General features: G+C 40.7%; 1 protein-coding gene across 5 annotated transcripts in view; it reads right to left on the reverse strand.

Annotated features, from left to right (window-relative positions):
* LOC148031576 (RWD domain-containing protein) overlaps positions 1-16,702 on the reverse strand; it is a 90,296-nt gene that overhangs the window by 40,672 nt on the left and 32,922 nt on the right. For all 5 annotated transcript variants that reach the window (XM_087685136.1, XM_087685138.1, XM_087685137.1 and 2 more), the window contains one exon: positions 15,428-15,466. In XM_087685136.1, the coding sequence (XP_087541262.1) occupies positions 15,428-15,466 (39 nt within the window). The remainder of the gene's footprint in view (positions 1-15,427; positions 15,467-16,702) is intronic.

Genomic DNA, 16,702 nt, shown 5'->3' on the forward strand with positions numbered 1-16,702 from the left:
CTACACATCAATGGAAGAAGACGATCACAGTAATGAGCCACAAAGGGTGTGATTGGAAAGGCCCTCTGTAAACGCATTACACACATGGGAGCTTCAAAAGAAAAAAGCATCCATAGAGGCTCAATTAAAGCCCTTGAAGGAGACATGGATGAAATATGGATGCACAATTTGACATTATGGATAGTCAGATATGTGCAAAAGGAATGTAAATAATGTTTTGGATGTCTTCATCCAAAGGCATCGTGTTCATTAAGGCTATCGATGCATCTACCTCAAGTCTTACGATCACAAGACCTTTCATTTGGGAGCACATACAACAGGTCATCATAGACATAGGAGTCCAAAAGCAGGTGGTAACAGATAATGGAAGTAACTATGTGTCCATGGGACGTATACTTTAAGATGAGTTCCCTACCATAGTATAGACTCCATGTGAATTCCATTGCCTTGACTTGCTCATTGAAGATGTCGAGCAAATATCTTGGGTGGATGACATCTTCAAGACGACAACAAGCATAGTAAGATTTGTGAAGAAGAGGCCATCCGTCACTAGCATGTTTTGAGCCAACAACACACTTCAGCTATTGAAGCCCTCTACCACTAGATTTTCTTATATGTTTATTGTATTGGAGAGGTTAATACGAGTCCATCCAAATGTGATACGAACTATTACATGCCAGGAGTGGCTCACATGAAGTGAGAGAGAGTTTCCAAAGGCTCTTGCTTTTAGACGTAATGTTTTAAATGAGAGTTGGTGGGTTGAGCCAGAGACATTGGTGAGAAGTCTCACTCCTGTTTACATTGTCTTACCCATCACTGATATGAAGGGGAGTACTTTAAGCCTTCTATACAAGTATATGGATAAAATTCGCAGAGCCTTGCTTCACAACAGCTTTTTGCCCTAAGACAAGCAAGTTACTATTTGACTTTTACATATGTAATATGGATAATTATTTCGTGTTAATGATTCATTGATGATTGTTCTAAACTATGTTATCTATGATCCATCATTCATCACACTGGAGCGTTGATCGGATTTGTGCAATGTGGAATGCACAATAGGATCGGTTCTATAAACCAATCTATGCTCTCATGACTATATTGCATCCCCAACGCATCTCTTAGTGAAAGAAATGCGGCGATTGTGCTCCTACTTTGATATGTGAATCCTAACTTTTATGTTTTGATAATCCATAGTTGTCTCCGTACGTCGTACGATACTATTTGTACCGTACAATCCATACCGTACCGTACGGTACATATCCGTACGAATTCGTACGATTAAACGGGCCACTTCTAGCCACCGCATATACGTCTCCTCCCGAGCCCCACGTTTTATTGCCTTTAATACAACACATCCTGCCTGCCTACATGGCACTTTTAGGGGGGTGAAAAGCCTTGGATACCTCATCTCACCCCCTTTTCCACCTATGCACTCCCTTCCCCCCAGCCCTCCTTGGATTCCATCCAACTGGCAGCCCTCTTTGACTGTTGACCTCTCTTTGACTATTTGAAAACTCACCCTTATCTCATCTATAAAAGGTGCTCCTCTCCTCCATGCTTCCACACCAATTCAGCAAGCATTTACCATTCTCATCTTCCTCTCTTGGATCTTGAATGGACTTGTGATTTGTCACTCATCTCCCATCCCCTCTTTTCCACACCTTATCAAAGCATTTGCCATTCTCAAATCTCATTTTCCATCCCCTCTATCTCACACCCTATCAAAGCATTTGTCATTCTCATCTCCCATCCCCTCTCTCCCACTCTTTCTCTTTCAACTTTACCCCAACCCTTGGGCCTCTCCCTCTCTTTCAACTTTCAAGTTTCAAGAGTCCAGACTCAAGCATCTCTCTCTCTGTATCGTTCCAATTTTATCAGATGTCTCCGAAGAGACTCTCTCTCTCTCTCTCTCTCTCTCTCTCTCTCTCTCTCTCTCTCGGGATTCTTTATCCATCATCAGCACCATGACTCATGAGAAGCACAAGGCATCCATGTGGAGAGAGACACAAAGAAGTCCAACTCCCACCACATTGGACATGCAAGTATTGCGAGAAGCCCTATACAAGTGGTGCAACTCGGCTTCTCCAACATCTTTCCAAGACGGGGGGGCAAGTTGCTCCATGCAAGTAGATCCCTCGAAACATCACAGAGGAGATTCTCACCAAGATGAGAGGGGGATCCACAAGAGGAGAAAGTGGCTTATCGGCACACCAACTCCTATGCCTACTAACAAGGAAGCATCGAATGTGCGCATATCTTCAACCGATGAGGGAGAGGTCTCTACTATTGGTGGTGGGGGCTCCACATCCGCATCCGGCTCTGGTAAAGACAAAGAGTGGAGGCTCATGTGGCACCAGAGAGACAATCCTCTCTCTCTCAAGATCCTAGTCATGTGAATGGATCGGTTGCCTTTCTTAGAGAAAGGCAACGACTTGCGGACATTGAAATTGCATACACGGTGATTGAGTGCAATCTTGCAAGCAAGAGCAATGGAAGAAGATGATAAAAGCCATTGCCAATGTGGGTCCATGTAAAGGATGGACCAGTGTCATATACAATGACATGAGGACAAAAAAGATTGATGAACAGAAGGAGAGGATTGATAGAGCCCTTGATCCTATCCGGGCCGCATGGATAAAATATGAATGCTCCATTCTCAACAACAGATAGAGTAATCGTAAAAAACGAGGCATCATCAACATACTCGTCTCATGTCCACTCAACACTTACTTTTTGCAGGCCATAGATATCGGCAAGAGGGAGAGGAAAACAACGGGTACATTCATCTACCGCCACATTTGACAAGCTATCATTGAGGTATACATTGCCTTTTAAATTTTTTTTACTTTTTTTTATTATGATAATTAATTTATGCATAACTATCTATCTTCCTATTCTGATTTCTCTCTAATATCTATCTCGATTCTCTCTTTCTCCCTGGGGCCCAACCCCCATCTCTCTTTATTCTTGAATCTTAAAAGTTGAAACTTGAAAGACTCAACTCTCTCTTTCTCTCTCTAACCTCAAAGTATTGCTAGTATACTTGTAATTTGTAAATAGTGGTTGTAGGTGGGCCCCTCAATTGTGGTGCAAGTTGTTACCAACAATGCATCAAATTGTCAGCACATATGTCGTTTGCTTGAGGCCGAGTTTCCCATGGCCTCCATGTGCAAGTCATTGTTTGGACTTGCTCATGAAGGATATTGGGAAGCTCAAGTGGGTGAAGAGGATGGTCCACAAAGCTACATCAATTGTCACCTTCTTCACGGTAAAGGTAAATGTGCTTGCAATGTATCATGAGCATAGCACACTGGAGTTGAAGAAGCCTTATTTAACTCTCTTTACTTATGTGTGGTTATTGCTGGAGCGCCTTTATGAGGTGCAATCCGCCTTGCACTCTATGAAATGAGTGGGATGAGCATGAGACAGAGGGGGCCAAAGCCATACAACACTTTTGCCTTAATGAGCAATTTTGGCAAAAATTCCATGTCGTCGTCATTGTTGCAACTCCCTTTTATAGAGTGTTACGTATGAGTAACTGTGAGGGGTCCAGCATGGGCCTTCTCGTTCACTTCTTTAGAGCGGCACTGGTGGAGGCACGTACTTGTATAATGATCACAGAGACACAATGTGCACATGTTTTAGAGATGGCAAAGCGAAGATGGGCATGGATGCATAAGCCCATCCATGGTTTTGCCACATTGGTACATCCGGCCTACAAGTCACCGATGGTCATGGATAATAGAGAGTTTTGTTCAGACCAGCTTGCTTATTTGACTCGTGTGGTCCCTGTGGATGACCACAATGCAGTGCTGGAGGATCTAGTATGCTATGCAGATAAGAGAGAGCATGTGGCTTTTGCTTCTCCCACTTGTTGGAAGAGAGAGTCACTTGTGAAGCCTTTATTTTGGTGGCAAAACTTTGGATACACATTGGAGACCCTTCAGCCCTTAGCCATGAGGATCCTTGCCCAAGATTGCTCTTCTGGTGCATATGAGATAAATTAGAGTGTCTATTCTCTCATTCACACAAAGATTCGCAATCGTCTTAGCACACGACAGTTAGAGCGGCTAGTCTTTGCCGCACTAGCTTACGCATAATGAGAGCTATGATGAGCATGGGTAGTCTGAAGTAGGTAAAGTTTAAAGTTTAAACACATAAACCATAAAATTTAAAATTTGTTGTTTTAAACTTTAAACTTTGAAGTTTATACTTTATAATTTAAACTTTAGCATTTATAATCTTACGTACACCATTGCATTGTGTAGGTGAATGTTGATACATTCAAGTTGATAGGCGACACTCTTCCAAGTGTACATAAAGAGATAGACAAGGAGGAGGAGATGATTTTTGCATAGCTCTATAGAGAGCTTATGGCAGCAGATACTCGTGATACTCGCAATTAGAGTGCTCGTGGGCGAGGAGTTCGAGTGGGTGGTAGCAAGGGCATGGTCATTCGATGCCCTCCAACATCGAGGAGGGGTGGTTCGAGTGGCTTGCAAACATATGTAAGTCGAGGCTCTAGTAGCTTATATCTTGTGCCTCACGATGATATCCCCCCCTTGCCTACACATCCGCCACCTAGGGAGCCATCATTTGATGATGATGGTAACCTCATCGGTGAGGATGAGTATGAGTGTATCTCATCATCCGATGCCGAGGAGTCATCTTTAGACTCTCTTGATGAGCACTCAAATGGTTCTGATGATGATGATGATAGTGATGCCTCATCATAGATTCATAGGTCTCTCTCTTTTTTATATCTACTATCATTGTATCCACATACATGATACCACTATGATCCACTAGACTGTAGTTGTATCACATGTTTTGCGTAGCCCATGCGACCACAATGTTAACCCTCATGTATTCATCTTATTTTGTAATGAAATGGCTATTTTCACTTTAAACATGTATTCTATCATTTAATGATTTATGGTTTTTGTTATTTTAAAAAATCATTTTTAAAAATTTTAATACTAATATTATACAGTACCTTATAAAATCCTAAGGTACCATTTAGAACCATACTTTATCATATTGTACCTTTCATACCTAACAACTATGTGATAATCTAATCCATTATGCAACCTAGATTCTATTTTCTATTGTCTACTTAAATGTTGATTTCGTAGCTTGCCTATTACCTAACCTCAATCTCTTAAATTTGAATAGAAACACATTGCCATTCATGTCCTCTCGCAAGATTATAGTTTAGCGCATGCCGAGAGAAATTGGAGCACATGGATCCTCTTCCACACCAAAAAGAGAAACAAGCTCACAACCGCCCAATTGGAATGTTTAGTGTTTTGTCATTGCAATATTCAGCCTTGAAAGATTCAAGAATCAAGAGAGAGAGAGACTTGGGAAGGAGAAAGAAAGAGAGAGAGAGGCCTCATAAATCATGTTTCTTTTAATAACTTCTAGTACAAAACTTTAAAGCTTATGAAAGTAACAACTTTAAAATACCTAAATGATGGCTTGCCAAATGTGGCGGTAGATAGACATGCCCTTCATTTTCCTCCAAGCTCCCCCTCTTGCCAGTATCTATGGCCCACAAAAAGTATATGCCAAGTGGACATGCAACGAGTATGTTGATAATGTCCCATTTCTTACGGTCATTTCATCCATTGTGAGAATGAAGCAACCATATTTTGTCCATGCGGCCCGAATAGAATCAAGGGCTCTATCAATCCTCTCCTTCTCTTCATCAATCTTATTGGTCCTCATGTCATTATAGGTGATACTGGTCCATCCTTCGTATGGATCTACATTTGCAATGGCTTTTACAATCTTCTTTCATTGCTCTTGCTTTAAGACATTGAATGCAAGATTACACTCAATCATCACGATGCATGCAATCTCAATGTCCACAAGTCGTTCCCTTTCTCTAAGAAAGGTAACCAATCCACACATATAACCAGGGGCCTGAGAGAGAGAGGATTGCCTCTTCGGCGCCCCATGAGCCTCCACTCTTTTCTTTTTACCAAAGCCGGACACAGATATAGAGTTGCCACAGCCAATGGTGGAGGCATCGATTGAAGATAAGCCTATATTCGAGACTAGCTGATGTGCTACTTTCTCCTCCTCCTCTAGTGGATCCCCCTCTCATCTAGGCAAGAATCTCGTCCGCAATGCTTTAAGGAATTTCCTTGCATGGAGCAACTTGCCTCCCCTCCCTTCCCCCCCCCCCCCCCTGTGGGCCTTGAAAAGATGTTGGAGAAGTCGGGTCGCACCACTTGTGTAGCACTTCCCACAATACTTGAACGTCCAATAATGGGAGTTGGACTTGTTTGTGTCCCTTTCCACATGGATGGCATGCAAACTGAAGGCCTCATACTTCTCACAAGTCATGATGCCAATGGAAGGCCGAGGCTTCAAGCTTGGGAGTTCCGGTGGACCATAGGGAAGAGGAGAGTGAGAGAGAGGCTTGAGAAAAAGAGGGAGATTGAGAGGCTTGAAAGTTGGAGAGAGAGGGGGGGTGGGATAGGCTTGATAGATTGATGCTTGAAGATGGAGGGAGCGAGTAGGAGAGGAGAGAGTGATTGCTTGACCACCAATATTAAAGTGATGCTTAGGAAAGGGAGATGAGAATGCTTGCTGATTTGGTCTGGATGGAATCCAACGGCCAAGGAAGCGTCATGTCAAAGAGTCGAAAATGGGTTGGCTGGAAATTAGAATCCAAGGGGGCTATGGGAGGAATGTGGTATCCAAGGCCTAGACACCCTCCAAAGTTTCACACAGACACCAACGGGTGAAAAACCATAGCTAGGAGCCTTTTTCCAAAGGCAGAAACATGCCCAAATGCAGTGGCCAAAAAGTGTATCTTTTTGCATAGGAATCCATATAGATGCATACCGTACTGTATGGTACGGATTGTATTGTACAAATAGGTTTGTACCACATACAAAGGCAACTATGCGCCCTTATTACATACACCTATTTGTCTACTGACAAGTATTTGCTAATTCGATTTTGTCATTTAAAATGTATGTATGATATATGTTTTAATTTGGAATACCTTTGGAGTTTTTGTAGAGTTAAAGCCATAAGACAAATATGGAGCAACCATTAGGATTGGTTCCATAGGCCCATTCATGCAATGCTCACATATTGCATCCACTATGGAGGAGTGAATAACAATATGTGAATCAAGAGTTGGAAGCAAGATGGATAGACTACATTAAGAAGTTTGTGGATGATGACTTACAACTCATGCCAAAGCTTAAAGATGAGTTGTTTCTTTTCTATCCCCAATTGAATATTCAAAATATTTTACATAATTTTTCGTCCCTTAATAAAACCATATTGTCCGGGTAAATCAACTGCGGCAAAAAAATTTGCAATCTATTAGCAATGATATCAGAGAAGATTTTATATAATGATATCAGAGAAGATTTTATATAATGACCCACAACAGAAATTGGCCTCCCCTACTTTAAATTTTGGGGAGAGGGAATCTTCAGTAACAGACAGACGAAGCTTTGCAATCTTCCAATAGAAGGCATGCAACCTGATCTCCAAACTTGCTAACAAAGGCGAGCCAATGGGTCACTGAGCTGGTCAACGTATGTTGAGAACAGTTCATTAGAGAGGCCATCCCTATCAGAGTGCGCCGAATGCGGATGCATATGAACAAGACTGAAAGACAATGAACACAAGAGAAGAGGGAGAGAGAAAAGGGACAGAAGAACACAGAAATCTGCAGTCAATGAATGCTGAAATGAAGAGGGGAGGTGTACAAAGGGCTGTCGAAGTATCTCCTCAAGCCAAATCGCTCTCACCAACACCTAAAAGACAAGTCATAGAGGGCAGGCTGCAAAGTGGCCCCATATAGCACAAAAGAATGCAATAAAATATGTAGGTCGGACAGCAAAACTGGCCGACCAGCTGGCGACAACCATAAATGCAACCGACTGCTGCATGAAACCCAAGAAGATCAGCAATCTCACATCAAGATGCCACATGGCACTGCCCCTACCCATAATAAGGTGCTCATACACCATGACTGCTGAAAATGCCCAAATAACTAACAAGAAAATGCATAAGTCCACCTAAGAGAATTGACTACACCAACAGTAGCCTAAGAATGCTAGTCCTGGGGATGACCAATCTCTAACAATCCCAACCAAGGCTTTTTCTACCGGGAAAATTGGGACAATGCCTCCTCGACCTCCTCAATAATATCTGCCTCCATAAGACCCGCCCATTCAAGCTTCACCTAGTCATGCACCATGCCTAAAATATAATTACGAGCAGCATGAACCGTATCAATGAGAATTTCTTGTGGACCCAACAAAGATTTATAGTACTAAAGGAGAGCCTGTAGACCCCGTTTCAACCATTTTGAATAAGTATCCAATTCACCATATGGGTCCCCAACCTGCTGCAAGGTGATAGATTGTTCCAACAATGATTGCAAATTTTGTAATTCTACTTTGAAGGTAGATGCTTGCTAAATCCCATATATTCTAGACAAAGCACATGCATTATCCCAAAAGACTGACCATGCTTCCATACCCTTAGATAGACCTATTTGCTAAACGAAGTAATCAATTGTTGCATATATCCAAAGAATTAATCATGCAATAGAAAAGATTGATCGAATCTCAAGGGCATACGCCCAAGCAAGGGCTTGAAGGCATCCATCGGTCTGCAAGGAAGGAATCTCTCTAGTGCACATACATCATGTCCAATCTAGCCCAAGTTCCAGAGTGTTGAAGGAAACAAAAGGTTAAAACCTTGCTTGGAAGGATGGAGCCATGACCACATATCTTGATTCAATAACAAAGCTGCCAAAGCATCCCATGTCTAGCATTCACTAAAAGACACCGTAAAATCCTTATATACATAAATAGAACCAGCCATTGTGTGTTGCTTGTGCTCCACTGCATAGAAAATATCCCAAATTTCAGGCAAAAATAGTCCTCCACATTTTATACTATTTGCTTCCAGAAAAGACACAATTAACATTCCATAAAGCTATCCTCATGATAGAATAGACAAGAGAAAACTACTGTTGCAGTGCTTTCCCTTTGGCATCTACAAATTATATCTACCTGAAACCTCTCCATTTAACTACAAATGACATCTACAAGGCCATCCCTTTGCAAACAGCAATTGACACTCGAGAAGGAAACTGTTGTCACTGATTACAAAAAGTATCCCTCAATGGAAGCAATCTTCCAAGAGCATCAAACTGCAAGGAAAAATCTGAAGAGCTTTTATCTCCCACACCTATTATAGGCGTACAAAACAATCGGGGCCTAGAATAAAATTCCTTACCCCTTCGCTGAAATGTTTGAGTAACATTCTATGGGGGGTTATGCATAGGCATTTACATGAATGTTACCAGACATGCCATCATGCACTTTCACTTGAATGGCTCATAAGGATTCCCTTGAACACCCTACACACATAGCTCAAAATCAGCTGTATATTCATTCCAAAATTTCCAGGTATAGAAACAACCATAGCTTGGAATACTGAAACATCTCCAAAAGAGCCCAGATGTGTGGATGGCTCGGGAACTGTTTGCTCACTGTAAGCATGCTAAACATTATATTCTTGTGTATAAACAAACTTCTAAACTAGAGGTCCCTCTACATTTGGCATTACTAGTGCTTGTGCATCCGATTCCTGAAACTAAGATGCCTGACCATGAACCTCACTTGGCTATCTAGCTAAGAAAATGCCTTTTTCCCTTTCACATCCGAAGTAGCCTGCATAGAGTCAGCAAATCAAGGTTGCTGAATCAACTATTGTGATATGCTCATGGCACTAGCTAATCATGCCCTAAACATTACATCTCCTTCTTGTTCATCTAGAACCTGTGGCGTTGCCTGAGAATGAGTTGCATGCTTATCAATTACATATATTGCTTCTTGTCCTAAAGCATTGTTTGCATTCAGGTGACTCAAAAGCATGCAAAGAGTGCCTTTGTGGGCATGATTCCTGTCCCTCACTCCTGTCACCATTGTTGTTGACATTTTTCGACTGATTTGCCTTTGTTGTTTATTGTTCCAGAAAGCTAAAACCTTGTTGTAACCAAATTACAGCAAACCAAAAGTGTTTGTCTGCACTTCAAAATGACCACAAGCTCGCCTCCTCAAAGAAGATGTCGTAACAACAGAACCATGAAACTGGCCTTCCAAGTCCCAGAGGAAAATAAACCTAATTGTGAAGAAATAAATTACAGCAAAATAGTAAATTCAATAACTCATAAAATATTCAGTGGGAGCTAGAATCCCCTTGCTCAACTCAAAGACATCTATTGGACCCAGTCTTGGTGCCCCTTTCCATATTTCTATTGAAATACAATTTCCTGATCATTCAACAAGTTCTCGCAACATGCCTATTCTACCAATGATCATTGACCTTGGCACTGCCACAATAACTCTGGATTCACCATAAGTCCATCGGTAGACTTAAGCCTGCTAAGCCTAAACATGCAGCATCAATTTGTGCCCAATTTCACAAACCGATTACTTCCACGTGCATCTAGCTCTATCCCCTTGAACCATTTCATTGTTTCTCTCACAAACAGAGTGGCCTGTGGTAATAAAACTATCCCGAAATTACTTTCTTTGCCACAAAGATGTCCAAATGCTGCTCATGCTGAGATCTTTGAGGCATGAAGGAGAACTTAGCCCCAGAACTGAGATAGATCATTTCAGCAGAGAAAAGGAATGAAAACAGAACAAAATCTGCTAGATTTGGAGCTCCAGGGCTGCCAAGCTGATTTCCATGCATATGTAACTGATCTAGCTGCCGCCCCAACTCACAAGCTTTGGGCAAACTTTCATTTAAATAAAGTCCATTAACTGTACTTTGGGCAAACTTTGATAGATGAATTTTCCACTGCCCAAACTTTCATTTAATGAAAGTTCCATTCTTTTAGCCTTAGAAACTCACAGTTTCAAAGGTTTTGAGCTTGTTCCTTGGTCTAGGCCTTGTGCCACAAGGCCTAGGAGTTTCCCACTACATGTCCAATGCCCACATACACCACTACAAATGGATGCTAAGATGTCAAGCATTACATGAGCTGGCATCCACTACATGCCTTGGTGATGTGGCACAATATTATTCACACTGTGTTGGGTGACCGACATGAGGATACGCCAATGATTCTACAGTTGGACTACACCCACGTCATCCATCCTTATTAGTTATGGCACATTCATTGTGCCACCTCTTCTTTACTCGGTGGATTCACACTTGGTGACTATATATACATACATTGTGGTACTTTCATGCTAGTATTTTATCATGTTGTAGACTTAGTTCTTTTGTGTGGAAGAAGAATATTTCAGCCGTCTCTCTGTGTTCTCAAATCTCCATTGCTTTTGTATGTGTGTGCTCTTGGGTGTTTAACCTCTCTCCCCTATTGTCTATTTTCATGGTATCAAAGCCATCCCACAGCTACGCAAAGCTAGCTTGAAGGCTAAGGTGAAGGCATTGGGTACGAAAGTGAGCAAGCAAGCAACGGATATGAAGCTCTTCCACCCTTCTCGATTTGCCTTAGGTTATAGCCACAAGAGGTGCCTGAGGCTGACAAGGCTGCAGTCTCCGATTACAGTGAAACTTAGTGAGCAGGATGAACGGTCTGTTTATTGTAGATATGCCCTTGAGGCTTTCCCGTTATGATTTTTGGCATTTGAGGTCATTTCAGCCTCCATGCTAGACCTACAAGTAGTCCCGACAATTAGTTTTTGGATATACTGTAGTTTCAACTGTGCATAAGTTACAAATTTTGAATTTATAAGATTTTAGATGTTTGTTGGGTTGCAAACACAAAAATCATTTGCATACAAATTATAGATTGTCATTATTGTTGTGCAATTAGTGAAAAAGGCTGCGTGTTTAGTTATGGTGCACCTGATATTAGCTTGCTTGCAAATTACAGTTTTGCAAGGTTTTTCGTTTTGTCAAAATGTTTGACAACTTCAACCAGATTGTCAATAAGAAGCTTGACAAGAACAATTATCCTGCATGGAAGTTCAAGATGACAAATTTTTTGAAGGGCAAAGGTGTTTGGAATTACATTGAAGAAGATATAACAGTAGCACCTGAAGTTCCTATACGAAATGCTACTGCAAAATATGAAGCATCCAATAGGTTATGAGGATTTAGAGCATTTCACGTATATGTGCAAGTTAAAAAATGCACTCTATGAAGGAGACTTTTGCTCACTGACTAAAATGGCCATTGTAAGGGCTATCATAGCAATGGTTACATCAAAGGGTTGAATCATGCATCAAATGGATATAAAAAATACATTCTTGCACACAAAGTTGTAAGAGGAAGTTTATGTGGAGCAACCATTTGGCTATATAGATGAGAGTAATCCAAATTATGTATGCAGGTTTCGTGTAAGGCCTTGTATGGACTAAAGCAAGCACCTAGGGCATGGCATCACAAGATTGCAAAATACCTTGTTAGTATTGGATTTCGCAAAGCATAGGCTGATCACTCACTCTATGTATGTGAGAGTGATGCAAGTATTGTGGGTGTCTTCTCAAGACTGAATTTGAGATAAAGAATTTGGGAGAGTTGTACTGTTTTCTTGGCATAGAGATAATCATAAATCCAGAATGTATACAATTGTCGAAGAGACAATATTCATTGGACATGTTGAAGAAGTATGATATAGCTAATTGCAAGTCTATTTCTATACCTTTGGATATTAATGCTAAGCTTAGTACACACAAGGGTGACTTGATTGAGGATATCACTATGTATCAAAAGATTGTGGGCAACCTATGCTAAGCTTAGTACACACAAGGGTGACTTGATTGAGGATGTCACTATGTATCAAAAGATTGTGGGCAACCTTATCTATTTTACAACCGCTAGACAAAACCTAAACGACACACTTGGTTTGGAGAGTCAGTTTATGCAACTTTCACAAAAGCCACATTTGGATTCAGTGCAGCACACATTGCGCTATGTCGAGTCCACATTGGACTATACCTTATTCTATAGTACAGATGTATCATTGACCTTGCATGGTTATACAAATGCAAATTGGGCTAGTAATATTTCAGACAAGAGATCTACAAGTGGTTTTATATTTTCCTTTGGCAATGGTGTTGTTACTCAGAGCAGCAAGAAACAACCAATAGTTGCCTTGTCTCGTATAGAGACAGAGCGCAGAGGTGCTACAATTGCAACATGTGAGATAGCTTGGTTACGCAAGCTACTTAGTGATTTGGGAATACAAGTGAATAATAAGGCTATCATCTACTATGATAACCTTAGTAAAATTCAATTGACTAGGAACCCAGTGTATCATGTGCGGACCAAACACGTGCTACAATTGCAACATGTGAGATAGCTTGGTTATGCAAGCTACTTGGTGATTTGGGAATACAAGTGAACAATAAGGTTATTATCTACTGTGATAACCTTAGTAGAATTCAATTGCCTAGGAACCCAATGTATCATGTGCGGACCAAACACATAGAGATCCATTACCATTTCACTCGAGAGTGAGTTCTAACATGTAATAGTGACTTGGTTTATGTCAACACAGAGGATCAAGTTGCTAACGTTTTCACCAAGGCCTTGGGAGTTAAGAAGCTTCAACGCTTTGAGACTATGCTTGGAGTTCATGAGCTTATGCTGAGCTCGAGGGGGAGTGTTGAGATGTCGAGCTCTACATGAGCCGACATCTACTATGTTTCTTAGTGATGTGGCACGATATTATTCACCAGCATGTTAGATGACCAACATAAAGGTACACCAGAGATTCTGTAGCTAGACTACACCCACGTAGTCCATACTTGGTTATGGCACATTCATTATGCCACCCCTTCTTTCCTTAGTGGGTTCACACTTAGTGACCACTTGTACATATATTGTGTTACTTTCATACTAGTCTTTTATCATGTCGTAAACTTAGTTCTTTTATGTGGAAGAAGAAGATTTCAGCCCTATCTTTCTGTGTTCTCAAGTCTCCATTGCTTTTGTGTGTGTGTGCTCTTGGGTGCCTCACCCCTCCCCCCTATTATCAGTTTTCAATGCAATGGTCACCATGCCTTAGAGTTAGGGGTCCCAAAACGAAAGATTTTTTAGTCAAATGCCTTACGTTAAGTTAATTAAAATTTTTAAGCATTGATTCACATTTCACATTCTAAAAACACAAGGAGTCACCTTCATTAGCTCAAAACTCGTGGCGTATAGCAACAAATACTAGATTGATTGCTAGATGCTTAGTACTAGACCTAGTAGAGAGACAATGCTTTGTAGGTCACTTTTGGAATCCAAGTTGGAAAATAGCTACTTCAAACTAGTGATTCCATCCATCAATTCAGAGATTCATTGCTTCCCACCCGAATTATGCCTCACTTGCTAAATGACAATTCCTTTTATGGAATGTGATGACTAAACAAACAAAAATACCCACTCAGTCCCTATGCCTATGTATTTTGGTCCCTTTATAGCCCAATGCATTGGGCAAGGCCCTCTTGATGTTTGATTGGGCTCCGTCACATCTATCCATCGGGACTGAGCACTTGCCTGATTTGCAGGCTGTCTGAATCTCCAATACTTGTGCCAATGAATTTTGAACTGGAGGGCTGCTCTGTGCTGAAAAAAAAATCTAGCTTGTACCAACTTGATATATGTTCCATATTCCTCACTTTTTACCGTGCCATGTGAAACATGTTTGATTCTCAAACAAATAGTAAAGACCAGGGTTGTTAAGAGCAAGGCTTGAGGTGAAAAAGGAAAATAAACTTGACACTTCCCTTTACATTTTGTCATCCTCAATATCTACTTAAGTCACGCATCTGCTTAAGAGTCACAAAGTAAACTTGCCGACTACTTACTGAAACAATGTTCTCTGCTGTTGTACATGTAAGAGATATGTGTAAAACAACCTGAATAAATGGATTTATGTTGTTGAGAAAATCAAGTGCAGGATGCTAGGAGCATACAATGAACTGCACCATTTCATGTATAGCAAGAGGACAAGATCCTTGAACAATATATTCAAAGAAATCCATTCTCAACCTTCACCAATAGATACTTGGATTTGCAAAAAACCACCTTTTTTCTGGGGAAAAGAAAATCGTAATGACAACATCTCGGGGAAAATACCCCTGAGGTAAATATAAAAAAGTACGAAAAAGGCCTTCTAAATACCAATCAAGTACATTATATGTAAAATGGCTACATGAACAACCAATCTGGTGGGCTATAGTGCAAGACCATAATTGGAAGCTAATATCCAGCCTCGTAATTCACATTTCATGCTAGAGAGAATCAAATGGCATAATCAAGATGTGCAAAATTAACAGTTTAGGACCATACATTAAATGGAAATTCAGCTAGCACCTTCAATTTCTTTGATATACATATCTTTAAAGTATAATGCATATAATATATCAAGTCTTCCAGTTTCCTCAAATTGTTGTAGTACCTGCACACTTGCTTTGATCACAAGAACCGCTTCAACAAACTGCAGCCAAAAAAACATCAAGTAAAGATAGTTTCAAAGCAATTTTCTGTTGCATTGAATTATTCCAACAAATGAGAGCAAAGCAAACACTTCTTATTAAAATATCATAACTGTTAGGCAAGGTAAGTTACCGACAACAGCTGTAAGGATGGATATTAGATAGATTGACATAAACTTGTGTGTTTAGTGCGAACCAGTAAAAGAAAGACTCTATTGCTTTCACCATTGCATCAATACCTCGTTGCCGCCCATATGGTGGAGCATGACTTGCAATTATCACTTTGGACCTCAACTGTTTTGTTGGACATAGGTGACCATGCATCATAAGGTAGCCATCCCTAAGAGTATAATGCTCATGATGTTGACCATCAATCTAATGAGCATAAATCTTTCCACAATCTTCATCCTGCATGTGATGTATCCTCATCTCTTCCAATTCCTGATGATAAGCCCTAGACAAAACTGAAACTTGTAGTTTCCTAGACAGAGCATCAGCCACAACATTCTTTTTTCCATCCACAAGAACAATCTGGAAGTGAACATGAACAAGAAGTTGGCCCATGTCATATGCTTCTCAAATAGCCTCGTTTGAGTGAAGAAATATCAGAAAGTCTGATGGTTAATTTGAACAAGAAAATCAGCAGTAAGCACCTAGCAACTAGTGCTTCCACATAGAAACAGGATGAATGACAGCTAACAACTCTGTCATAAACCTAAAAATATTTTTCAGCAGCCTACAGAACTCAACTCTCATAGGCCACAACAAGGCCATCGTATAGGAAATTTGCACCAATGCTATTCCCATATGCATCACCCTGTACCATAAAAGTTTTAAAAGATCAAGCAAAATCAAAACCAGATTCAAAGTACATTGTCCTTCAATTAGTTGAAAGCTGCAATCTCCTTTTCAGCCCATCTGAAAGGCACCCCCTTCTTTTGCAAAGCATGAAGAGGAGAAGCAATCTCTGAAAATGGCCAATGAACATTCTAGAGTTACGCAAGAGGATTGCATGAAAGGCAAGATGCAGATGCACATGGAAGACAAAGGTGATGGCAGGTCATGATGTGCAGGTTGTGGACAGCATGATTGTGCCCTGTGGGTTGTGGGCAGCAATTCGACATTTTGTTTGTGTGCAAAAGGCATTTAACATTTGATGACGTGGTATATTAATTAAACTCGTAAGGTCGGGTGTTTGAAATGATGGAAATGTGATGAGCAACCCCCCAAAAAAACAA

This window comes from Lygodium microphyllum, chromosome 9 (genome assembly GCF_053477565.2).
Source record: "Lygodium microphyllum isolate KBCC chromosome 9, Lygodium_microphyllum_v1.1.10, whole genome shotgun sequence".
NCBI classification, from domain to species: domain Eukaryota; kingdom Viridiplantae; phylum Streptophyta; class Polypodiopsida; order Schizaeales; family Lygodiaceae; genus Lygodium; species Lygodium microphyllum.